The following is a 26129-nucleotide window of genomic DNA, read 5'->3' as shown; positions in this document are numbered from 1 at the left end:
CAAACTGGCCCGGCCATTGGGTAGTTCTTATTGTCCAACCCTGCTTAACTGCTTATAATCATACATTGCCAGTCTAGATATCCAACCCCCTATCATATACTGTGAACTTGATTAACCAGTTTATATGTTTTGAAAGCAGTTGAAGCTACAGAGTACAGAGTGCAAACTAGTTTAAAAACACAGCTCCGTTAGTACCTGCATCTATCTGTGCTAGTGTAATCCTCGTTTGTGGGACACACTGACTTTAAGGGACACACAACTGCTAATTTCTCTCAGGGGATCTTAAAAGAGGTGAGTAACTGTGTTACCTAAGTTCATTCCAAGTTTTAAAATCTAAATGCTATAAATAATTAAATATGAACTTATTTAATAAAAATGCCATGAACGGAAAAAAAAAAAAAACCTTATACCCATTGTATAGCTTTCAGTCTTTCACACTGATTTTATTTAAGACTAATTAAATATTTAATCAGAAACTGATTCGGTAACACTTTACAATACTGGTGCACTAATATGCATTAATTCATGCTTAACTAATGCACAGATAATCATGTTTTAATGTATGACTCATGAAGAACTAAACCATTAATTAATGATTACTGCATCAGCAACTAATAAAGAGTCTATATGATTAATAGATTAAGTAATATATGAATTGTTATTAATTAAATGTGTCATAATGTATTAATTCCTTAATAACATATTTTATTAACTAAAAGTGTAAGTTAATGTGTTAATTACCACAATAGTTTGAAGCCATGTATTTCAACTTCCAGGTGTCTGCTTTAATTAATCATTAACCAATGTAAGAAAAATGATGAGGACGTTGAAGATTTTGATGAAGAAGTTTATTGCAGCGTAGCAGTACAAAGTACATGTAGCACCTTGGGTTCATCGGCGTCGGAATGAACCCAGAACATCCAAATCTCAAACCTTTTATCCTGTTACAGTTTATACCACTCTTCATGTAAATGTAGTGTATTAACAGCTGTGGTCTGTATTTTAATGAAGTTGTGAGACACCCCATTGTCTGAGATGGTTCCCACTGTCCCACACCTATTCCCATTCTACAATTGATGACCATTTGGACAGGATGTGATCAACCCAAATGGTGCAGAAACAGCATAACTGTTGACTTTCTTCTCTGTGATAATTAAGCCATTTTGGAGATGAGCTCATTCTAAAATATACTTTGGAGTGGAATCTGGGTCGAGGCAGACTACAATTTCTTACAGTCCCCCCTTTTATGCTCTTGGCCCAAAAGAAGCATCACATCCGCTCCCTTTTCACAGATTACACATCCCTTCCCTATTGGTCAGGTGCCCAGTGGCGGTGAAGCCCTGCCTTAGGTTGTTCTCCGCTGGCCACCGGAGAATCTTACCCGTCATTGGGCCATCACCTCATGCACACTGGTTACAGCTTCATCCAATTGGGCAGAATTATCAAAGAGACTCTTCTAAAATTTGGCAATATGAAATACAAGCATTTTCTTGGGTTTGGGTGAGAAGACATTCAAGGACCATCACAGCCAGTGGGAGTGTCCTAAAGTAATCATTGAGTTATCTGCAATTTGACCATTAAACATAATAATGAGGAAGCTTCATACACATACAGCTGTTTTAAAGGTTACATCCCCAACATGCATTTGTTTTGCCAAAATCTTGTCTTTTTTTCTTCTTCAAGGCCTTGTTGGGCTTTCGTAATGTGGCTTTCACAGTCTTTCCTTTGCATCAGTATTAATAGCAAATTGTTTCGTTTTGATTAACTCAAAGAATCAAAAATCAACAGGCAAAATAATGTGTGTGTGTGTGTTTGTGTGTGTGTGTGTGAGAGAGAGAGAGAGTATTGTCCATTTTCTCAGTGTGGACATCCTTTATCCACATGTGTGCGTTCAGCATTCAATAATACATTTTCTGCATTCAAGTATGCATATAATTGTCTCATTCTAGTGTCATGTGTAGTGAGTCTGTGTCGTTGTGCATTTCTTAGTGTGGGAATGTCCTTTGCCCACTTGTTTTCCACCTTGGTGAAAAGACTGCTGTCCATAATCTCTAAGAAAAATTGTTTGATCTCTTTGTGTTTCTCGTATCCATTGTCCAATCTTTTCAATTTGGAAATCAGGTCCTTCTAGATGAATTGCTCCACTCTATGCATTTTTTTTTCGGTTCCATCCATCCTGTGGTGTGTCACAGGGTTTCTAGATCTTTTTAGGCCTGTAGTTCTGGATCTTTGCTGGTCCGGAAATTTCTGCATTTCCCGTTATAGTGATCACTCTGTCCTGGCTGATTCTTTAAGAAGTCCTTTTTCTTAAGGAAGTCCCCTGGCTTCACTAGTTCTGCTTGCCTTCTTGTCCTTCATATGACCGGATCATCTTTTTGCATACAGTTACACATTTCACACAGACTTCTCCATGCTTATATCTGAAACAAGAACAAAAAGAAGAGGTTGCCTCCTCTTTTCCCCACCAGAATCTTCTCATATTCAGAGATCTTTTAGGCCTTCAAACGACCAGATCATCTTTCTCCAGGAGGTTACCCATTTCAGACAAACATCTCAAAGATTATACCTGAAACAATAATCAGAAGAGGTTGCCCCCTTTCCCCCACAAGTATCTTTTCACATTCACCCATCAAAGTCATAGAGGTTTCATCTCAAAACATCATGCCTTAAATTAATTTTTTACAATTAATGCCATTAAAACATTTCTTATAAATTACAATTACATATCAATGCCAATAAAACATTTTTCATAAATTATAAAGAATCACCCCCCTTTTGATAGTAAACATTCTTTTGAAAATGTGCTACTATCTGTTACGTACACAGAAGGGGACAGTGACACAGGAATACAGGTATTAAAGTTTATTGAGCAACCAGAACGTGACAGAGTGCAGGTAAGTGAAGACAGGTTGATACGTTGATTGGTATGGCAGATGAACTGATACTTGTCTTGGTTTTGCAGGATGGGCAGACGGATGGCAGACTTGAGGTTTGAGCAGACACAGATGAACTCACAGGAGACGAGGAGTTGAGGGAACACAGGAGACAGGTAAGTATCTTCAGAGGAGTCCTTAAGGTAAGCAGAATGGTGAGAACCAAGTGCAAACGAGACCGGACAGTGACTGAGTGAGAGTGTGGGCCTTTTGTGCTGCTAGTGATGAGGGTGCTGATGAGCTGCAGGTGTGAGTGATCAGTATTCTGATGATGACGTGCACTGTGTCTGTGAGATTGTTGAGCCTGGCGTGTCTGTGACATTACCCCCCCTCCACGGCCCACTCCTGAGGGCCGCGGACCCTGACGTCATGGTGGTCGGCCTCTGCCACAGGGTGCTGGTCTCTCTGGGTGAGTAGCATGGAAGGTGTCAAGTAGGTTGGGGTCGAGTATGTCATTCCTGGGGACCCATGAGCGCTCCTCGGGGCCGTAACCTTCCCAGTCAACCAGATATTCGAGAAGACCACCACGACGCCGGGAGTCCAGGATCTCTTTCACCTGGTAAGCAGCTCCATCGTCCACGATGATAGGAAGGGGGGTTTCCTCGGCTGCGCCAGGCTCTGTGGAAACAGAAACAGAGGAGTAGTGAGGCTTCAACAAGGAGACGTGGAATGTGGGGTGAATTTTGTATTCAGGTGGGAGCTGGAGTTGGTAGGTGACCGGGTTGATCTGCCGCAGGATGGTGAACGGGCCAATGAATCTGGGACTCAGTTTCCTACAGGGCAGGCGCATTCTGATGTCCCTTGTGGACAGCCAAACCTTCTGTCCCGGCTGGTAATTGGGAGCGTTGGATCGCCGAAGGTTGGCTGTCATCCTGCGCCTGCGTAGGGCTTGTTGGAGCTGGTGGTGTGCGGAGTCCCAGACCCTCTCGCTCTCTCGGAACCAGTAGTCGACCGCAGGTACGTCCGAAGGCTCTCCTGACCAGGGGAACAGTGGGGGTTGGTAGCCGAGTACGCATTGAAACGGGGTGAGTCCGGTGGTAGGCTGTCGCAGGGAGTTTTGGGCGTACTCGGCCCAACCCAGGAACTGGTTCCAAGAGTCCTGGTGGCCGTGGCAGAAGGTACGGAGGAAGCGGCCGATCTCTTGAACCTTCCGCTCCGTCTGCCCGTTAGTTTGGGGGTGGTAGCTGGAGGAGAGGCTGACGGTCACACCTAGGAGGGTGAAGAAGGCCTTCCAGACCCTGGAGATAAACTGGGGCCCTCTATCTGACAGGATGTCCTCCGGAATTCCATAATATCTAAAGACATTGTTGAACATTAGCTCAGCAGTCTCCATGGCCGTGGGTAGTCCCCTTAAGGGAATCAGGCGACATGTTTTGAAGAATCTGTCAACGACAACTAGGATGCAGGTACAGTTATCTGAAACAGGGAGGTTGGTGATAAAATCCACTCCTAGGTGTGACCAAGGGCGGTTGGGAACGGACAGAGGTTGGAGTTTGCCGGAGGGAAGGTGCCGAGGACTCTTTGAGATGGCGCATTCCTTGCATCCCTGCACGTACCTTCTGACGTCCAATGCCATGTTCGGCCACCACTCTTTCAGCAGCGAGAGGGTTTCATTGACCCCCGGGTGGCCAGTGCCCAGTGACGTGTGAGATGCGTGGATGAGGGGAGTGCGCCGTGTCCGAGTGATGTAGAGCAAACCGGGGGGACAACCCGGCGGAGCGTTGGTGGAGGCATTGGACTCGGGAAGCATTTCCTCAGACCAGACGATGGGGCTTACGAAGAGCTTCTCAGGTAGGATAGGCTCAGGAGTGTCTGAGGGTTCATCGGGACCATGGAGGCGGGAAAGGGCGTCTGCTTTCACGTTTTTAGAGCCTGGACGGTAGGAGATGGAGAAGTGGAAACGAGTGAAAAACAGAGCCCAACGTGCTTGGCGTGGGTTAAGTCTCCTTGCTTCACGAAGATACTCCAGGTTTTTATGGTCAGTTAACACAGTGAATGGGTGTTTAGCACCTTCGAGCCAATGCCTCCACTCTTCCAGGGCAAGCTTGATGGCGAGAAGCTCCCTGTTGCCGATGTCATAGTTAGTCTCCGCCGGGTTGAGTTTACGGGAGAAGAAGGCACATGGGTGGAGTCTACTTGGATTCCCCTGCTGCTGTGACAACACCGCTCCCACTCCGGTGGTCGAGGCGTCGACCTCCACGACGAAGGGTTTCTCGGGGTCCGGATGTACCAGGAGGGGAGCGGTGATGAAGGCTTTCTTGAGGGTTTCAAAGGCTTGGGTGGCTGCTGGGGTCCAGGACAGAGACTTGGGCTTACTGCGCAGGAGGTTGGTGAGTGGAGTGGAAATGGTGCTGTAACCTTGGATGAAGCGACGGTAGAAATTAGCAAAGCCCAGGAATCTTTGGAGTTCTTTTATGGTGGTGGGAATGGGCCAGTCCTTGATAGCAGAAACCTTCCTCTCGTCCATCCGGATGCCACTGCGGTCGATGTTGTACCCAAGGAACTGCACTGAGGGTTGGTGGAAGGTACATTTCTCTGCTTTGAGGTACAGGTGGAACTCCCTCAGGCATCGCAGGACCTCCGCGACGTGGTGGCGATGGTCGGCCATGCTCCGGGAGTAAATCAGGATGTCGTCAATGTAGACCAGGACTGACTTGTGGAGGAACTCCCGGAGCACCTCATGGATAAAATCCTGGAATACGGAGGGGGCGTTGACCAATCCATACGGCATGACCAAGTATTCATAGTGGCCAGTAGGGGTCACAAATGCGGTCTTCCACTCGTCCCCCTCACGTATCCGGATGAGGTTGTACGCGCTGCGGAGGTCCAACTTGGTGAACACAGTGGCACCCTGGAGGTGTTCGAGTGCGGATGGGACGAGAGGAAGTGGATAGCGGAATTTGACAGTTATCTCATTGAGGGCTCTATAATCTATACAGGGCCGCAAGCCTCCATCCTTCTTGGCCACGAAGAAAAAGCTGGAAGCAGCAGGGGAAGTAGACGGACGGATGTAGCCTTGTGACAGAGCCTCCTGGATGTATTCCTCCATGGCCTTCTCCTCCGGGATGGAAAGTGAATAGATCTTCCCTTTGGGCACTGGCTCACCCGGCAGCAGATCGATGGCACAGTCCCATGGCCGGTGTGGAGGCAGCGTGGAGGCTTTCTTGGGGCAGAAGACATCACTGAAGTGGGAGTAACATTGGGGAATTTCCACAGAACGGTTTTCAAGGGGGCTTTCGATGGACGTGGCGCAGACTAGCAGATTCTCAGTGTGAGGAGGGCTTGGAATGGGAAACTTGGGAAAGCAGTCCAGGAAACACTTGTCACCCCACTTCAGGATTTCGACAGTTCTCCAGGAGATGACAGGATTGTGCTGCTCCAACCATGGGCGCCCTAGAATCACGTCAGAGGTGGATTCCTCCAGAACCAGCAGATGGAGTTGTTCAACGTGTAGGACGCCGACTTGAAGTTGGATGGGTCCAGCACTGAGACGAACTTGTCTTCGGCTAAGGGGTTTTCCAGTCACCGAGTGGATTTCGTAAGTCGTCGGCATGGCTGTTGTCTTGAGGCGTAGCTGGCGGCAGAGGGCGCCGGAGATGAAGTTGCCGGCTGACCCAGAATCGAGGAGGGCACTAACTGGAAGAGACAAACCGGCAGCAGTAAGGTTTACTACAGTGGTGAGTGGTTTCATCTTATTGAGAGAGGGAACGATGACACTCACCATTGGACGAGCTGGGCGAGTGGGGCATTCGGAGATGTAATGCCCAGATAATCCACAATAGATTTGGGTCAGCCGCCTCTGCCGCTCAGCCGACGACAGATGAGTATTCTGTACTTGCATGGGTTCGTTGGCTGGTTCTGGAGAACTGACGGATTCTGGTCGGCGGAGTGACGATGGAAACAACGGCTGGCCCTGGTGTTCTTCAAGACATGACTGCATACAAGTGGCGAAGCGGATGGAGAGTTGGATAAACCGTTCAAGCCTGATGGAATCCTCGTATGCAGCGAGATGCAACCGCACGCGTGGATCCAGCCCTTGACGATAGGTTGTAATGAGGACTTGCTCATTCCAGCCACTTGATGCAGCGAGGGTTCTGAACTGGAGGGCATAATCGTTAACAGACATTGAACCTTGTTTGAGTTGGTATAATTGCTCACCGATTGAAGAGTCCCAGGCAGGTCTTCCAAAAACTTCTTTGAAGTGAGCGATGAAACTGGAGAGAGACTGTGTGATGGGATTTTTCTGCGACCACAGCATACAGGTATTAAAGTTTATTGAGCAACCAGAACGTGACAGAGTGCAGGTAAGTGAAGACAGGTTGATACATTGATTGGTATGGCAGATGAACTGATACTTGTCTTGGTTTTGCAGGATGGGCAGACGGATGGCAGACTTGAGGTTTGAGCAGACATAGATGAACTCACAGGAGACGAGGAGACAACGAGGAGTCGAGGGAACACAGGAGACAGGTAAGTATCTTCAGAGGAGTCCTTAAGGTAAGCAGAATGGTGAGAACCAAGTGCAAACGAGACCGGACAGTGACTGAGTGAGAGCGTGGGCCTTTTGTGCTGCTAGTGATGAGGGTGCTGATGAGCTGCAGGTGTGAGTGATCAGTATTCTGGTGATGACGTGCGCTGTGTCTGTGAGAGTGTAGAGCCTGGTGTGTCTGTGACACTATCATAAAACAATTCTAATTAACATCAGCATCTGCTTGTGACTGAGTTACAGTGATGTGTCTGGCAAAGTGTGAATGTCTTCTTCTTTATTTCCTTTCAACAGTGCCAACTGGGTTTCTAAATTGCCTATTTTCTTAAGCAAATCATGATAGCCCATCTTTCTTTTATGTGAAAAGTGACACTTTCTTGCCTTGTGTCCTGTCTTTCCACATGCAAAACAAACAACTTCCTGATCTTTCCTTCTTTTCTGCAAACAATGCCTTGCAATGTGACCATCCCTTCCACATGCATGACAGACAAAGCTTTGAAGAGATCTCTCATTGTCTTGACAATGTCTAGCGATGTGACCAGCTTTTCCACATGCATAGCAAAGAATAACACCTTCTGAATTTACTCTTGCAAATCTCCTTGTTCTATGATGGAAACATCAGATAATCCAGAACATTCTCTTCTGCCAAAGGCAGCAACTGGATGTCTAGATTTGGCATCTTTCATTTGACTTTCATTAGCAGTATTGTTGTAAAACTGTGTCATTTTAGCAATAATGTCATTATATTCAGAGAGAGGTGTCACTAACATTGACACAGCAGAACGAGTGAGTGGGTCACATTTGTTAATCAAGGCAGACTTGAAACGAACATCAATTTTTTCCCAATATTTCCCAATATTCTTGATCACAGTTTCTAGTTCAGTTGGATTAAATCCTCTGACCATGGTAGAGATCATTTGCTCTTCCCTTCCTTCACTAGCACGCACAGTTGTAGTAGCATGAACTGGTGCCATGGGAAATCTAACTGTACAGTCAGAGTCTTGACTACTGAATGACTGAAAATCTCTTTCCCAACCTTCAGAGCTATTTTCCTGTAAATCTGGCTTTTCTGGAACTGGGTTACACAATGTGACACCTAACAATGACTTACTGGTGATTTTCTCAGTTATGCCATTCAAACTCACAAGCTGCCTTCGTTTCCTCCAGATTGTTGGGCAATGTTTCCACAGATGATTTAAGCATGTCATTGTTAGTTCTGAGAAATGCAATCTCATTCTGCATTCTGATCTTTTCTTCTTTCCATATCATCTCACTAGCCAGGTAATCTTTTGTAGAAATTACCCCAACATTGAGTCGCTCATTTTCAGCTTTTAACTCATCAACTTTTTTTCTAGTTACTTTGTACGAAGCAAAAACAGCTTGAAGCGCATTAGCAATCTATCCTTCTTTGTTCTTAGGCACTTTGGGGGAATTTTTGAATTGAGCCGTAGCCCACTTGTAAGGGTCATCTGTCTTCTCTATCCCATCAAACATTCCAGGTGAACCGTGCTTAGCAATGTATTTAATGATAATTTCTTCCATTTTCAAAACCTTATTGAACTGTGATAATTCAACAACTATTCACAATGTCTTGTTTCAATGACTATATGTTATCTAGTTGCTTTAAGATAACCGTTAGTCTAATTCAGACGCAAATGAACTCCATCGGGCCTTAAATCTCACTACTCTAAATAGTTAAACATATAATACTATCACAGTAAGTTGGACAAAACCACATACCTAGCCACAGTAGTTCGGGCTTAACAGTTTGTCAAATTTAAAACAATGCCTCGGTACGTTGGGCAAAACCACACTGCTTCGGGTAATTGTTTTAAATTTCACAGAATCACTGTGCGTCAGACTCCCTTCACTGCACTTCAGTTATTCTTTCAAATAACGGTTAGAAATCATTTCTGTGACCACACTGCATTGGGTCAATTCAGTTACTTTAGAATTTCAACAGAATTATAACAACTCTACACTCAGTTTCAGTTACGGTAGACTAGGCTTAAGAACTCCCCTTACGGAACAAAAATATATGGGAATATACTGCAAAATATAATGCGATATATTACATAATACATTTCCATATATGGGAAACTAGTGCTTATATTTTTCAATATACTGCAATATATGGATTGACCATGTATGGCTATATATTTATGCATATAAAATATTTATAAATGAAGACAAAAATAGCATTACATTCATAAAGTTTTATCCTTTATTGTGTACATATATTGCACATACATGTGAATGTATTGTACACACATATATACACACATTCATGGAATGAGTTACAATCAGTGGTTACAACAGACTTCTAGTTCCCAGCATGCTTTGCTTCTGAATGTTAAAGGAGAGTAAATGTTAAAATTAAGTGTTATTTCATGTGTTTTGCTCAATACTGATATAGGGGAAGATCTGTTAGTGTTTAAAGTTGTATTATCTTGGAATTTAAAAGGTTTTCTGGTATGTGTGAGTTTTTGGGGTTACCATTGTGCTGAAGAGTAGAGCCTGTGGTGAGGTTTATGATTGGCTGAACACCATTAAGACTATAATAACTTTATTTAAACAATAACAGCTGTGCACGCTATAGCACAGTGATAGTCTCTTTGATAGAAACTTTAGTACATGCAGGTGTGCTTTTGTCAACTTACTTGAAACTATGAAACATTAAAAATGTAAGAAATGTGTTACATAATATATTTTATTATATATGTGTTTATACTGCATGAGTAAATATATCTGCAATATATTATGCATGCATTACCATATCTGATCACATATAAATCTATATATTATGAAGTATATTACTGAATATAAAATTACAAACATTACGATATATTAGTAAATATATTATCACATATTTTTCAATATATGAAAAGCGGCAATTCCTTATGTATTATTCAATATACTGTAATATATTTACACAATATACTGTTAAATCATGTAATATATTGATCATTCATTTATAGGGAAATATATTTTCTTTAAATAAGGGTTCTCCTGCTAATACTGAATAAACCAAATTCTCTTCTGTCCTTAAAATTTCCTTTCTAGATTTTTTTTTAAACGAGGGGGTTCCCTGACAAAAACCAGCATAAAAGAAAGAAAACAGCTTTTTCTTACTTTTGCCCACTTTTTTCGGAAATCCCTCGCTGGGTGACTCGCCAATGTGAGAAAAATTATGAGGACGTTGAAGATCTTGATGAAGAAGTTTATTGCAGCGTAGCAGTGACATGTACATGTAGCACCTTGGGTTCATCGGCGTCAGAATGAACCCAGAACATCCAAATCTCAAACCTTTTATCCTATTACAGTTTACCACTCTTCATGTAAATGTAGTGTATTAACAGCTGTGGTCTGTATGTTAATGAAGTTGTGACACACCCCATTGTCTGAGATGGTTCCCACTGTCCCACACCTATTCCCATTCTACAATTGATGACCATTTGGACAGGATGTGATCAACCCAAATGGTGCAGAAACAGCATAACTGTTGACTTTCTTCTCTGTGATAATTAAGCCATTTTGGGGATGAGCTCATTCTAAAATATACTTTGGAGTGGAATCTGGGTCGAGGCAGACTACAATTTCTTACAGTGATTTGAAAATGTATCATTATGTTATGACTTTACTTGTTGAGGCACGTGACTATTAACTAATTGTTAAGTAATATGTTATTAATGGGTTTTGACAGTTGCGCATGCAGTAAGTGTAATGACAGAGAATGTGTTTGAAGGATGGGTAAGTTGGGCTGCACACAAATATCAGCACACCACAATCTGATGTTGCACTGTGTTTAAACTGGATGCGACCATTATCGAGTCATGTGACAGACCATTGCAAGTCCTTCATAACAGAAGTGACGTTTTGTTGTGTTGTGTTGCGTCGTGCCGCATCCAGTGTAGCATCACTATCACTGATTATAATGGGTTCTCTTTGTCCGGTCTTGACACAGCGTTACAAAATAGCAGTGCCCGGCCACATGTTCTCCCTAGACCTCAAGCTTAACCTGACACATTCCTGTGCCATGAACAACAAGGTTCTGGATGCAGAAGTTCATCAGTGGAATCACGGTTGTAGATAGTTGGAAATTGAAATCCAAAATGTCAAAACAATACTGACATATTACTTAACAATAGTTAATAGTCATGTGCCTCAACAAGTAAAGTCATAACATGATACATTTGCAAATCATTAGTTAATGATTAATTAAAGCAGACAGCTGGAAGTTGAAATACATGGCTTCAAACCATTGTGGTAATTAACACATTAACTTACACTTTTAGTTAAAATATGTTATTAAGGAATTAATACATCATGAAACATTTAATTAATAGCAATTCATATATTACTTAAAGGGATAGTTCACCCAAAAATGAAGATTTGATGTTTATCTGCTTACCCCCAGGGCATCCAAGATGTAGGTGACTTTGTTTCTTCAGTAGAACACAAATGATGATTTTTAACTCCAACCGTTGCGGTCTGTCAGTCGTATAATGCTTGTCAATGGGAACTCAATCTATAAGAGTCAAAAAAACATGCACAGACAAAACCAAATTGATGTCCTAAGAAACCAAACGATCGGTTTGTGCGAGAAACCGAACAGTATTTATATCATTTTTTACATCTAAAACACCACTATGCCCAACTGCTTTGAGCATCCGGTTGGTGAGGTCTGAAAACACGTTTTGATGACGGAAGTGATCTCTCGCGCTGTAATGATGGGTCGGCAGAGCGGGGATCCATTTGCAGCTTTATTAAGAATAGTAGATACACAGGTTGACAGGGGCAAAGGCAAGAACATAAACAGGAACAGGCAATGGTCGAGGCAGGCGGCAGACAAACAGTATCAGGTCACAGGCGGAGATCAGGGCAGGCGGCAAGCAAACACAGTCCAGTATACAGGCAAGGTTCAGGGCAGGCAGCAGAGAATCACAACGGGTAAACAGTCCAACAGTAACAGAATAAACAATCCACAAGAAAACGCTCAGAGATGATCACCGGGGCAAATCAAGACTTCGCGGTGAGAGAGTGTGTGTGTGTGACTTAAATAGTCCAGGTAATGATCTGCAGGTGTGTGTGGCAATTGGTGATTGGTGTGGAGTGTGCATGTGGTTGGAAGGGAGGATTATGGGAAATGAAGTCCAGGAACAGACAGGAACAGACGGTGATCGTGACATAACGCCCCCCTTCCGGAAGGCGCGTCCTCGCGGCGTACATGGCACAGATGGGGGGGGGTGCATCGGAGACGTAAACAGGAACAGGGTCTCCAATGCAGATCCAGGAACTCAGGCAGCCACGGTGGGTCATGTGCCACGGGCAGCCATGGTGGGTCAGGTTCCACGGACAGCCATGGCGGGTCAGGTGCCACGGACAGCCATGGCGGATCAGGTGCCACGGACAGCCACGGTAGGTCAGGTAGCTCGGGCAACCACGGCAGGTCAGGGGGCTTGGGCGGCCACGGCAGGTCAGGTGGCTTGGGCGACCACGGCAGGTCAGGTGGCTTGGGCGCCCACGGCAGGTCAGGTGGCTTGGGCGCCCACGGCAGGTCAGGTGGCTTGGGCGCCCACGGCAGGTCAGGTGGCTTGGGCACCCACGGCAGGTCAGGATCCGTAGCCGGCCACAGCAGTTCACAGGCAGTTGAAGGCCGTGGGCGTGTAAGGTCCCCACCCGCAAGCTCAAGCAGTTCGGAGGCCGCTGATGATCGCGGCCGTGCAGGGTCCCCACCCACAAGCTCCCCACCCTTAGGTATATGGCCCCCCCCAAAAAGGTTCTTGGGGAATTCAACGGAGGCCGTGGCGGTTTCATGGGTAAGGAGCTCGGGTGGCGCCGGCAGGGCGAGGAGCTCGGGTGGCGCCGGCAGGGCGAGGAGCTCGGGTGGCCCCGGCAGGGCGAGGAGCTCGGCGCCGGCCTCCGTGGCCGTATCAGGAAGAGCGGATTGCTCTGGGACGGCAGCGGGCTGCTCTGGGACGGCAGCGGGCTGCTCTGGGATGGCCTCCGGGCCTACAGCGGGCTCTGGGAAGGCCTCCGGGCCTACAGCGGGCTCTGGGACGGCCTCCGGGCCTACAGCGGGCTCTGGGACGGCCTCCGGGCCTACAGCGGGCTCTGGGAAGGCCTCCGGGCCTACAGCGGGCTCTGGGAAGGCCTCCGGGCCTTGAGGGATGGAGGAAGCCTTCTTCCTCCTCCTCCTCCGTTTACGTGGTTGAGGCGGTGGCTCTGTGCCTACCTCCTCTGTGGGCGCTGCAGCGGGCTCACGGGTTGGAGCGGACTCACGGGCTGGAGCTGGTTCTGGAGTGGACTCACTGGCTGGAACGACCCCTATGTTCCCAGACACTGGCGGGGCGGCCATCTTGCCCGTGGGCACTGGCAAAGCGGCCATCTTGTCCATAGCATCCAGAGAGCTTGAGTGCGTAGCAACCGGCGAGCTTGAGTGCGTAGCAACCGGCGAGCTTGAGTGCGTAGCAACCGGCGAGCTTGGGTGCGTAGCAACCGGCGAGCTTGGGTGCGAAGCGGCCGGCGGAGGCTTAGGAATGCCAGCCGCTCGCGCTGACGTCAGTGGTGGATCAGCCACACTGGAACGCAACCCACTCCGCTCCCAAACAGATCCAGAGACGTGACGTGACTCTGGGCGATCGGCGGAGACGTGACGTGACTCTGGGTGATCAGCAGAGACGTGACTTTGCTCATGAAGATCAATTGTGACTTGACTTTGCTCATGAAGATCAATTGTGACTTGACTTTGCTCATGAAGATCAATTGTGACTTGACTGGGCTCAGGAATATCAACTGTGGCTTGACTTGGTGTTGTTGTTGTAGCCGCCACCTTGTGAGTGTCCTCTGGCACAGCAGCAATTACGTGAATGGATGAAGTGTCGCATTCCTCCGCGACACCCACAGTAAACGGAGAGCCAACAGTCAATAATGTAAATTCCAGAAAATGACTAAGGGAGGAGCGGGGTCCCTCACGAATTAGTTTTTTAAGTGGCTGATTGATGCCCTCACAGAAAAAGTCTATGAGCACGCAGTCCGGCAGATCTGACCAATAAGCAATGTTCAAATATTCAGTGATATAATCCTCAATCGATCGTGTGCCCTGCGTGAGTCCTAATAACAATTGTGCGATATTCCTACCGGGCCATTGTTCTTCAGGAAAGCCGCTGGATCCATGTGTTGGCGAAGTCTTCTGTAATGATGGGTCGGCACAGCGGGGATCCATTTGCAGCTTTATTAAGAATAGTAGATACACAGGTTGACAGGGGCAAAGGCAAGAACATAAACAGGAACAGGCAATGGTCGAGGCAGGCGGCAGACAAACAGTATCAGGTCACAGGCAGAGATCAGGGCAGGCGGCAAGCAAACACAGTCCAGTATACAGGCAAGGTTCAGGGCAGGCAGCAGAGAATCACAACGGGTAAACAGTCCAACAGTAACAGAATAAACAATCCACAAGAAAACGCTCAGAGATGATCACCGGGGCAAATCAAGACTTCGCGGTGAGAGAGTGTGTGTGTGTGACTTAAATAGTCCAGGTAATGATCTGCAGGTGTGTGTGGCAATTGGTGATTGGTGTGGAGTGTGCATGTGGTTGGAAGGGAGGATTATGGGAAATGAAGTCCAGGAACAGACAGGAACAGACGGTGATCGTGACACGCGCTTATACTTCAATGAGTGCGAGAGATCACTTCCGTCGTCGGAGCACGTTCAGACCTCACCAACCGGATGCTCAAGGCAGTTGGGCATAGTGGTGTTTTAGATGTGAAAAATGATATAAATACTGTTCGGTTTCTCGCACAAACCGATCGTTTGGTATCTTAGGACATCAATGTGTCGTCACGAGCCGCAGGGTTTAATTTGGATTTGTCTGTGCATGTTTTTTTGACTCTTATAGATGGAGTTCCCATTGACAAGCATTATACGACTGACAGACCGCAACGGTTGGAGTTAAAAATCATCATTTGTGTTCTACTGAAGAAACAAAATCACCTACATCTTGGATGCCCTGGGGGTAAGCAGATAAACATCACATTTTCATTTTTGGGTGAACTATCCCTTTAATCTATTAATCATATAGACTCTTTATTAGTTGCTGATGCAGTAATCATTAATTAATGGTTTAGTTCTTCATGAGTCATACATTAAAACATGATTATCTGTGCATTAGTTAAGCATGAATTAATGCATATTAGCGCACCAGTATTGTAAAGTGTTACCACTGATTCTATATTCCTTTTTATTGTAACAAGTTTTTGTTGTTGTTATTTTATTGCTGTGTTCAAGACTGAAAAGTTTCTTTTCTCTTTAGATCACAAAATGTCAAGCCTAAATTTCAAAGGATATTCACTGCTTCATCTGGTTACTATATTGGCATTTGCAGGTCTCATCTCTGTGTCTAACCTCTATTACTGGTTCTCAGCTCCAAACTACTGTGCAGCTCCACTGCCCAATCCGAAACGATACTTGGACAACTATATTGGCAAGAACGGCAGCTTCTCAGAAGATAAACCTATTCTTCTACTATGGTTCTGGCCTGAAAATTTCAGGTTTGATCTGAGTGATTGCAAACCAGTTTATAATATCAATGCTTGCCATTTGACGGAAAAAAGATCCCTCTACAGCAATGCAGATGCTGTCCTCATTTATCACAAATCCATCAGTTGGGACCTGTCCAATCTTCCTCCATCTCCTCGTCCTCCGTTCCAGAGTTGGATATGGTTTCATTTAGAATCCCCAACCAACACACGAAAAATACCAGGTCTGGAAAACTTGTTCAATCTCACTCTCAGCTACAGACGTGATGCTGACATTACTGTACGGTTGAACTTGAGCGCCAGGAAAAAAACAAATGAGAATTTTGTAATTCCCAAAAAGGACAAACTGGTGTGTTGGATTGTGAGTAACAATGCTGCCTCAACGGGCGTCGGCACAAGGAAACAGTTTTACCAAGAATTCAGCAAACACATCGAAGTGCATATGTTCGGGAGGGCGTATTCATCATTTCTGGATTATAACGACTACTATCCTACCTTGGCGAGCTGCAAGTTTTACCTTTCCTTTGAGAACTCCATCCACAAGGACTACATCACGGAGAAGATCAATGGGCCGCTTTCTGTAGGTACCGTCCCTGTGGTTTTGGGTTCTCCGAGAAAAAACTATGAAAAATTTGTTCCCGGCGATGCCTTCATTCATGTGAATGACTTCCCAGATGCAAAGTCACTGGCAGAATATCTGCTTCAGCTGGACAAGGACGACGAAGCATATGGCAGGTTCTTTACCTGGAGGAAACCTTTCACTCCAACTCCTCATTTCATACAAACCCAAGAGTTTGTTCTGCCTATTTGCACTGCCTGTGACTATATAGCAAGACAGAGAGAATATAGAGAATTTCATGATCTCTATGAGTGGTATTTCAATTGATATCACATCAGATTTTGTTACAAACAGGGATATTTCATAGAGGGGTTTTGATAATCATTGCTAATGGATGTTAAATTACATTACTGTTACAAGGACATGCCTCCACGCTATAAAGCACATTTATTTGAATCTTTTGTTTGTCAGCAGGTTTGCATTAATTCAAATGTCTACAACATTTTTATGTTAATGTAATTTCAACATTTACAAATTCATGTTTAAAATCAATTGGTGTACTCATTAACATGAGTTAACGCACTTAGAACAAATAAGAAAAAACAACGAACAGCCATGTTATTAACTAACATTTGTAAAGATGAAAAATAAATACTTTATCAAATGTATTGCTCATTGTTTATGTTAGTTACTTCTACATAAACTAATGTAATTAGACTTTAAAGGGTTAGTTTACCTAAAAATGAAAATTCTGTCAATAATTACTCACCCTCATGTCGTCCCAACCCCATAAGACCTTTGTTTGTCTTTGGAACACAAATTAAGATATTTTTGATCAAAACCGAGGGTATCTGATCCACACATAAGCTGTGTACCTCAGGGATGATGTGTTTTTGTAGGCAAAACCCGGAACCAAGTTAGCATTTTAGGACTTCCGGTTCCATCGCCCCAAAGTCAATGGGTTTTTTAAATGGGTTTATCGCCTGAAATAAGGTCTGTGGTTAATAAAACCTCTAAATATTTTCACGTTTTGATCTATGACATAAAACACACCAGTTATAACCCGCTTGTGATTTATTTAAACCTTTATTGTGTCTTAAAAACGGCGGTTGCTAACAAATTGCTAAAAGGGACTACTTCCTTTGGCGGGGACTTTAGACGTCATCATGACAAACAGGAAATTTGGACAGCATTTTTAATGAAAAAGTGGATAAGTATTCATACACAGCGCAGATCATAATCAGCGAGCATGTTTTTTTAAATCAAGTGGTTTTCTAAATAAAGTTTGAGGAAGCTTGGTGGTATGGCAGCAAAGTTCCTTGATTATTACGCCGGAATGAGAGTATAGTTCCTAGTCATATCGGCCTAGAAAATCGCAACTTTTCATTTTCCGTCGGTCTTAGTACATGATGTTACTACAGAAGAGTCAAGTTTTAAATAGGAAAAATATCGAAACTCTTTGGTCATTTTTAAGCGAGATACTAACGGTCTAATCAGATTCAATGAACTATGCTAAGCTATGCTAAAAGTGGTACCGCCAGACCCGGAGATCGGCTGAATGGATTCGAAAATGGTAAAACTCAACTGTTTAATTCTAGGGGAGTTGGAAAATGAGCCTATTTTCAAAAAAAGTGGAGTGTTCCTTTAAGGCCCTTTCACAGCAAAAGTGAAATGAATAAGCTTCAGGCTGAAGGAAATGCATATTTACACCTGTACAGTAGAAGGCGCAGCTCAAACAAACCTTTCAGCTGTGCAGCCATCCTGGATTAAAGAATAGGATACAGGAAAAGGAAGTTCAACACCTTTATTTCTAAATCCAATCTAAAATCATTTTTGTTTATTAGTATGGTTGAATTAGATCATTGAAGGTCAGCAGCAAAGACAATGGTGATTAAAGTTATATTAAATACATAAAGTATATTTGTGTAATTTAATACAGTTATTTATTACAGGTTTGCATAAAATTCTGAGATTGCATTTCACTGTTTTTATTCATTTTGAGGAATACTGAATGTTTTCATACAATTGATATGAGTAAATGCATGTTTACGATTAGTCTAGAACTACAATACCCATCATGTTCACACAGCGACACAATACCTCTGCACTTTATTTCAACATGGTGACAGGAGAGCTGTCATTCAATAAATGTGAAAACAAAGTAATGCGTTACTTTACTAGTTACCTCAAAAAGTAATCTGATTACATAACTCAAACTTGTAATGCGTTACCACCAACACTAATGTGAACAGAGCAATTAATAATCTGGCCACAGCTTACACTGACTGCTACTGCTCTCTTCAGGGACTCATTATTCAATTTCTGTTCATCAAACATCTGTGAAATTTGTTTAGATTCTGTCTCCGTTGATAAATCGTTTTATGTTCACACAAATATTTAAACATGTTAAGAAATTTGCTGGAACAAAAGCAGTACTTTATATAGATTAGTTTATATATTTTTCATGTCTTTCATTGTTTTGATTGTTTACAAAAAATCATTTGTTTACAACTGCAAATAAAGACATACAGAACAACACTGGTTCATCCTTATGTGTAGTAGCAACTTGTGAGCAATTTAAATCACTATTTTTATTATATAGCCTATTATATTATGTATTATTTATTATATATTCACTATTATTATATTTAGGCAGTGTCAAGGAATGAGGTATAAATTTCCAACCTTCTTAGCATCGACTATTTGCACTCTGTGTTTAAACGAAGCAAGTTATTGCTATTTACACATGGTCTAAAACATTATATACACTGGCAAACGTACTGTACATTTAATATAGAATACAATTCAATAACTGCTAACTCATAATCATAACATTTGTACATTCTTTACATAAAAGTTTCACAATGCTAGGACAAAAGAGAGCGCCGGAACTCAGAGTCAAACAGGAAGTGTGACGTTCATGATGTGCGCCGCGTCAGTGATGTGCTTGAAACATGTATTGTACAGAAGCCGAGATGTTCTGGGTTAAAACAATCCTGTTGTATTTTAAGTCATGAGATTTATTTTTAATTTGTCGGTAAAGTCATCAGCTATTTGTTTTATAACCCTGGTTTCGCATTTTATTTACTTAAAATTGTCATCGTCCTAGGTCTTCACTCTTGTTTAAATGAATTACAACCCGTAGGAAACACTTAAAGGTTTGTCGTTTATATTTTACAAGTTTCATACAGTTTAACTGCTATTTTAAAGTTCAGTTTTTCATGTGTAGTAATGTGTTCACCACTAAAAATTATTCTGAAATATATAGTTTCTGACCGACAGTTATTTAACCCTTTCAGACACCGAATTTATTTCAGGTATTAATTTATTTAAATGAGCCATAAACAAGTAACAAAATGTGCTTTGTGGTTTCTGCTTGTAATCACTAGGATCAGGTGCATACAATTCAATCCAACAACTTCCATTTCTGTCATGTGGTATGTTGTTACATCTATATAGTTACCATCACATTTCTCTTTATAGTTGTATAAGTAATTTTATACATTTATATTCTGTAACATGTTACTTTTGAATAAAACTTACAGTATTGTGTTAAGAAATATTCAAAATAACTATATTTTAGAAGGACTGTCACCACCTACTTTCCCCCAACCTAAACAACATTAAACGTTTACGTTCATTAAATGGAAATATTCATGCTTTAAACTGTTATGCCAAGTGCTGAAAGGGTTAAATCAGAGATTTCAATCTTTTAGATGCCACAGACCCCCAAAATATGATCATCATCATCCTCAAATTTGAAATGCAGATATATATTTTCATGTTTAAATACAAAATTTGTACTGTAAAAAATGCATAAAATGGAAAATATCATGTTTTTTCTTCTCACTATAATACAGTACTATATGTAGATGTATTTATTTCTTTGAATCAATTTTTTTAAATCAATTTATTTAATCATATTATTTCATTTACGTAATTAGTTAGTTTAGTCTTTTTTTTTATTATTCATTTATTTTTACCTTTTAAACACTGTTTTTCTCAAAACTTTTCTACGAACCCCTAGCACTTCCTTGCATGTAATTTAATATAATAAAAACTAAATATTTTCCAGTAAATATTTTATGCAGATTTTTTCAAAGTATAAATTTGGTCTTTATACATGAATATATGTGACCCTTGACCACAAAACCAGTCATAAGTCGCACGGGTATATTTGTAGCAATAGCCAATATTACATTGTATGGGTCAAAATTATCAATTTTTCTTTTATGCCAAAAATCATTAGGATATTAAGTAAAGATCATGTTCCATGAAGATATTTTGTAAATTTCCTACCGTAAATATATCATAAATTTATTTTTGTGAGTGGATATGCGTTGCTAAGGACTTAATTTGGACAACTGTAAAGGCGATTTTCTCAATATTTTGATTTTTTGCACCCTCAAATTTCAGATTTTCAAAGCTAGTATCTCGGCCACATATTGTCCTATCCTAACAAACCATACATCAATGGAAAGCTATGATGTATAAATCTCAATTTAAAAAAATTGACCCTTATGACTGGTTTTGTGTTCCAGGGTCACATATATATCTGCCTTTTAAATTAGCAGATGATCATATTTTGGGGACCTGTGACATCTAAAAGATTGAAAAGCGGGTTAAAGATCAGTTTAGCGAGTGTTTTGATGAGGCCAGCTCTGATATTACTCTGAAATGCTCTGCAGTGTCATCATGCCCATCCTGTGCAGTAACTGCGTTCAGAGACGGGCCGTGCTCAAGCGGCCCAAGACTGGACACTCCCTCTGTAAGGACTGCTTCTTCTGGGCTTTTGAGGAGGAGATCCATCAAACCATCGTGTCTGCTGGACTCTTTAATCGTGGGGAGACCGTGGCCATCGGTGCCTCGGGTGGGAAGGACTCCACCGTCCTGGCTCATGTGATGAAGGTCCTGAACGAGCGCTACGATTACGGGCTGAACCTTTTGTTGCTGTCAGTGGATGAGGGCATCACGGGTTACAGAGACGATTCCCTGGAGACGGTGAAGAGGAACCAGCAGCAGTATGAGCTGCCGCTGAAGATCGTGTCTTATGAAGAGCTGTACGGCTGGACGATGGACGCCATCGTGAAGCAGGTGGGCTTGAAGAATAACTGCACGTTCTGCGGTGTGTTTCGCAGACAGGCGCTGGACAGAGGAGCCATGATGCTGAAAGTGGACAAGATATGCACAGGCGAGTAATGTCTTCTGACTGACTTTTCCAACTAAATAATGTGTTTCAGTGTTAATAAATTGCATTGTGGCATCTCGGGCTTAATCAATACATTTAAGTGTGTCCACTTTAGAGAATTTAATAATCACATTTTAATTTGTTATATATTTCTATTTTTATTCATTTACTATTCAACATTGTGGTAATTCTAAGATCATCCTCTACAGGTGTACAATACTAAATAAGATAAAGTTAAAATAAAAGAGAGTAGACTCTAATTTTTCCTTAAATTCACTTCTTGGAAGGACGATGACGTCATTGATATGTGGAATAATTCATTGCTTTAGGCAGCTAAAAGAGCCAATAAAGACAGAATGCTAGCTTTTATTTTCATATATTATGTTTTTCTTTTTTTTGTTGTTGAATTGAGCATGTTTTTAGGACCTTTTTCATGACAGTAAATTATGCAATTAATGCAAAAAAAAAAAAATTCTTATTGTTTTTAAAAGAAATTATCACTGACAGTCATTTTTGTTGTACTGCCTTTCATTTATGCTCATTTAAATTAAAATGGTTTATACATAACATTTTTCAAGTGGCAAATGTTTAATTGTTATCAATTGTTAATAATTGTTATATATTAATGTTCCTAAAATAGGCATTTTTGTACAAATTATATACAATACCAGTCAAAAGTTTGGACACATTATTGTTTTTGATAGAAGTCTCTTATGCTCTTCAAGGCTGCATTTATTTGATCAAAAACAGCAATATTGTGAAATATTATTACAATTTAAAATAAAGGTTTTCTATTTTAATATAATTTAAAATATAATTTATTTCTGTGATGCAAAGCTGAATTTTCATCAGGCATTGAATAAATGCTGTTCTTTTTAACTTTTTATTTATCAATGAATCGTGAAAAAAGTATCACAGGTTAATAAAAATATTTAGCAGCACAACTGTTTCCAACATTATGATAACTGAGTATCAAATCAGCATATTAGAATGATTGCTGAAGGATCATTCCAGACTGGAGTAATGATGCTGAAAATTCAGCTTTGCATCACAGAAATAAATTTTATTTTCAAGTATATTAAAATACAAAACCATTATTTTAAATTGTAATAATATTTCATAATATTACTGTTTTTTTCTGCATTTTTGATTAAATAAATTTAGGCTTGAAGAGCATAAGAGACTTCTTTCAAAAACATGAAAAATATGGCTGAAATATGACCATGACATTTTTATCTTATTTATAAGTTAATCTCATTTAATATGACTGAATCATCCTGAACACATTAGATTTCACCTACACAATCCTGACCTTTTATTTAAGCATTTATACATTTTCAGTTTCATACATTTTAACTCGCATTAAAATGATTCTGAATTACTCTTTGAGTCTCTCAGATACTATTCTCTCAGAAATAGATAGAAACAAATGTATTTTCCACGGCTGAGAGGCAGACTGACGTTTGTTTTGTGTAATGAGCAGGTCACAATGCAGACGACGTGGCAGAGACGGTGCTGATGAATGTCCTGCGTGGGGATATCGCACGTCTTCGGCGCTGCACCGCCATCAGCACGGCCAGTGAAGGAGAGGGCGCCATTCCACGCTGCAAGCCGCTTAAATACGCCTATGAGAAAGAAATCGTCCTCTATGCCTATTTTAAGAAGCTTGATTACTTTTCCACAGAGTGCATCTACTCTCCAAACGCCTACCGGGGTCACGCTCGCGCCTTCCTCAAAGACCTGGAGTCTATCAGGCCCAGCTCCATCATAGACGTCATCCACTCCGGGGAGACGCTCTCTGTAAAGGACGGGGTGAAGATGCCGGTCCAGGGAACGTGTTCGCGCTGCGGCTATATTTCCAGTCAGGCCTTGTGTAAGTCCTGTGTTCTGCTGGAGGGCCTGAATCGAGGTTTACCCAAGCTGGGCATTGGAAAACATCACCGTCTGCACGGCAAAATACTGTCTCAGGAGCCTCTGACCGAACAGGAAGAGAAGAAGCTGAAGGCTGTGGACTTTTGACACCAAATCAAGACTAGATTTTAAAAACGGGACATTTGAGTTTTTATGATGCTTGGGATGAATGTTCATAATGTGAGATGTTTTCATTTGTTTTATTCGAAGTGTGTCAGTCTCCAGAGATTGTTTGAATTTCATCCACAGTGAACTGAAAGTCACATATCGTGATAAGTTAAGAGCAAATTACAAACTTTGCCATTCAAAACCAGAGATACTTGTTTTAAAGACAAACATGAACTTTCCTAACTTGCACCACATTCACTTCAGGAGAAACATATCAGATGCTTATGTTTTTTTTTGTTTGTTTTTTAACTTAAAATCATGACAATAAAATTATTAAAGGGGTGGTTGATTATGATTTCACTTTTTTAACTTTAGTTAGTGTGTAATGTTGCTGTTTGAGCATAAACAACATCTGCAAAGTTACGACGCACAAAGTTCAATGCAAAGGGAGATATTTTCTTTTACAGAATTCTCTGTTTAAGGACTACAACAAATGGCTGGGACTACAACAAGCTTCTTCCTAAAATTTACATAAATCCCGCCCCCGAGAACACGCAACAAAGAGGAGAGGAAGAGTTGTAGTTGAGTTGAATCAACTCCACAGCAACTACATAAATTTATCCACTAACCATTCAGAAACGTCCAGTTTCATTCTAAAAGTTGTAACTTCTTCCTGAGTCTCTCCATCAGTGTCGACTCCGGTTTGAACAATGTAAGGCTGAACACCATTACTGACAATCCTCATTTTGGCTGCGTGAGATTTTCTAGCTTTGTTGTTATTGAGCAACCGAAACGCGAGCTGTTAAAGCTCCGCCCTCTTCTGGAAAGGGGGCCGGGAGCAGCAGCTCATTTGCATTTAAAGGGACACACACAAAAACGGCGTGTTTTTGCTCACACCCAAATAGAGGCAAATTTGACAAGCTATAATAAATGATCTGTGGGGTATTTTGAGCTGAAACTTCACAGACACATTCTGGGGACACCAGAGACTTATATTTCATCTTGTGAAAAGACATTTAGGTTGCGTCCGAAATCGCATATTCTCTTGAGCAGGTACTTATTTTGAATAAGTAATTACTTTGCGACCGCTAAAAAAAGTATGTTTTATATAGAATGAATGTCTGTAATATGAATGCAGTGTCACTGTCACATGACCTACCAGCATCAGAGTTGTGTCGCTTCACTGTCATTCACAAATCCTCTCCTGTGGCCTCATGGGATAGTAATGTGTCCATCATTTGCACACTTCTCAATCTCGCCGGAAGTAGCAGTTCATCTGGGTACTTTTTGCCTACTCTTTTATGAGTACTGTGAATTTGGACACTCTTCTTTTGTCACATACTGTTTTTCGCCTGCTACAGTGCCCTCCACTAATATTGGCACCCTTGGTAAATATGAGCAAAGGTGGCTGTAAAAATAAATCTGCATTGTTTATCCTTTTGATCTTTCATTAAAATAATTCACAAAAATCTAACCTTTCATTGAAGTAAAACAATTGAAAATGGGGGGAAAAGCTAGTTCACGTTGGCCACAATTATTGGCACCCAATTATTGCAACGTCCTTTTGCCAAGATAACAGCTCTGAGGTTTCTCCTATAATGCCTGATGAGTTTGGAGAACACCTGACAAGAGATCAGAGACCATTCCTTCATGCAGAATCTCTCCAGATCCTTCAGATTCCAGCTCCATGTTGGTGTTTCTTCTCTTCAGTTCGCTCCACTCATTTTCTTCAGGGTTCAGGTCAGTGGACTGAGACGGCCATGGCAGAAGCTTCATTTTGTGCTCAGTGACGCATTTTTGTGTTGGTTTTGATGTTTGTTTTGGATCATTGTCCTGATGGAAGATCCAACCACGGCCCATTATTGGATTTCTAGCAGAAGGTTTTGATTTTTATCTGTTAGTATTTGATAGAATCCATGATACCATGTATCTGAACAAGATGTCCAGGACCTCCAGCAGAAAAATATGCCCACAACATTAAAGATCCAGCAGCATATTTAACCGTGGGCATGGGGTACTTTTTATCCATGTGTGCACCAAACCCATCTGGTGGGTTTGTTACCAAAAAGCTCTTTTTTTAGTTTCATCTGACCATAGAAGCTGGCCCAGTTTGAAGTTCCAGTCTTGTCTGACAACTGAATGTGCTGGAGATTGTTTCTGGATGAGAGCAGAGGATTTTTCATGAAACCCTCCCGAACAACTTGTGGGGATGTAGGTGCTGTTTGATCATTTTTTTAGGCTTTCTGAGACTCAAGACTCAACTAATCTCTGCAATTCTCCAGCTGTGATCCTTGGAGAGTCTTTGTCCACTCAAACTTTCCTCCTCACCGCGCATTAGGACGATTTAGACACACGTCCTCTTCCAGGCAGATTTGTAACATCTTTAGTTGATTGGAACTTCTTAATT

At 42.0% G+C, this 26129-nt stretch overlaps 2 protein-coding genes across 3 annotated transcripts; both read left to right on the top strand.

The window, feature by feature from the left end:
* LOC127517321 (4-galactosyl-N-acetylglucosaminide 3-alpha-L-fucosyltransferase 9-like) lies at positions 1 to 17183 on the top strand. 2 transcript variants are annotated; one of them, XM_051902775.1, is made up of 3 exons: positions 1 to 291; positions 15317 to 15433; positions 15731 to 17183. In XM_051902775.1, the coding sequence occupies exon 3, from the start codon at positions 15739 to 15741 to the stop codon at positions 16840 to 16842; it is 1104 nt and encodes a 367-aa protein (XP_051758735.1). In that variant the 5' UTR covers positions 1 to 291; positions 15317 to 15433; positions 15731 to 15738; the 3' UTR covers positions 16843 to 17183. The 2 variants fall into 2 exon arrangements, with proteins under 2 accessions (XP_051758735.1, XP_051758734.1); XM_051902774.1 differs by lacking the exon at positions 15317 to 15433.
* A 2215-nt stretch (positions 17184 to 19398) lies between these two features.
* ctu1 (cytosolic thiouridylase subunit 1 homolog (S. pombe)) lies at positions 19399 to 24064 on the top strand. The gene is made up of 3 exons (XM_051902777.1): positions 19399 to 19673; positions 21204 to 21706; positions 23187 to 24064. The coding sequence occupies exons 2-3, from the start codon at positions 21211 to 21213 to the stop codon at positions 23720 to 23722; spliced, it is 1032 nt and encodes a 343-aa protein (XP_051758737.1). The 5' UTR covers positions 19399 to 19673; positions 21204 to 21210; the 3' UTR covers positions 23723 to 24064.
* Positions 24065 to 26129: the final 2065 nt, after the last annotated feature.

This window comes from Ctenopharyngodon idella, chromosome 8 (genome assembly GCF_019924925.1).
Source record: "Ctenopharyngodon idella isolate HZGC_01 chromosome 8, HZGC01, whole genome shotgun sequence".
NCBI lineage: Eukaryota > Metazoa > Chordata > Actinopteri > Cypriniformes > Xenocyprididae > Ctenopharyngodon > Ctenopharyngodon idella.
Note: the sequence above shows the minus strand (reverse complement) of the source record. Positions and strands in the feature narration are given on the sequence as shown.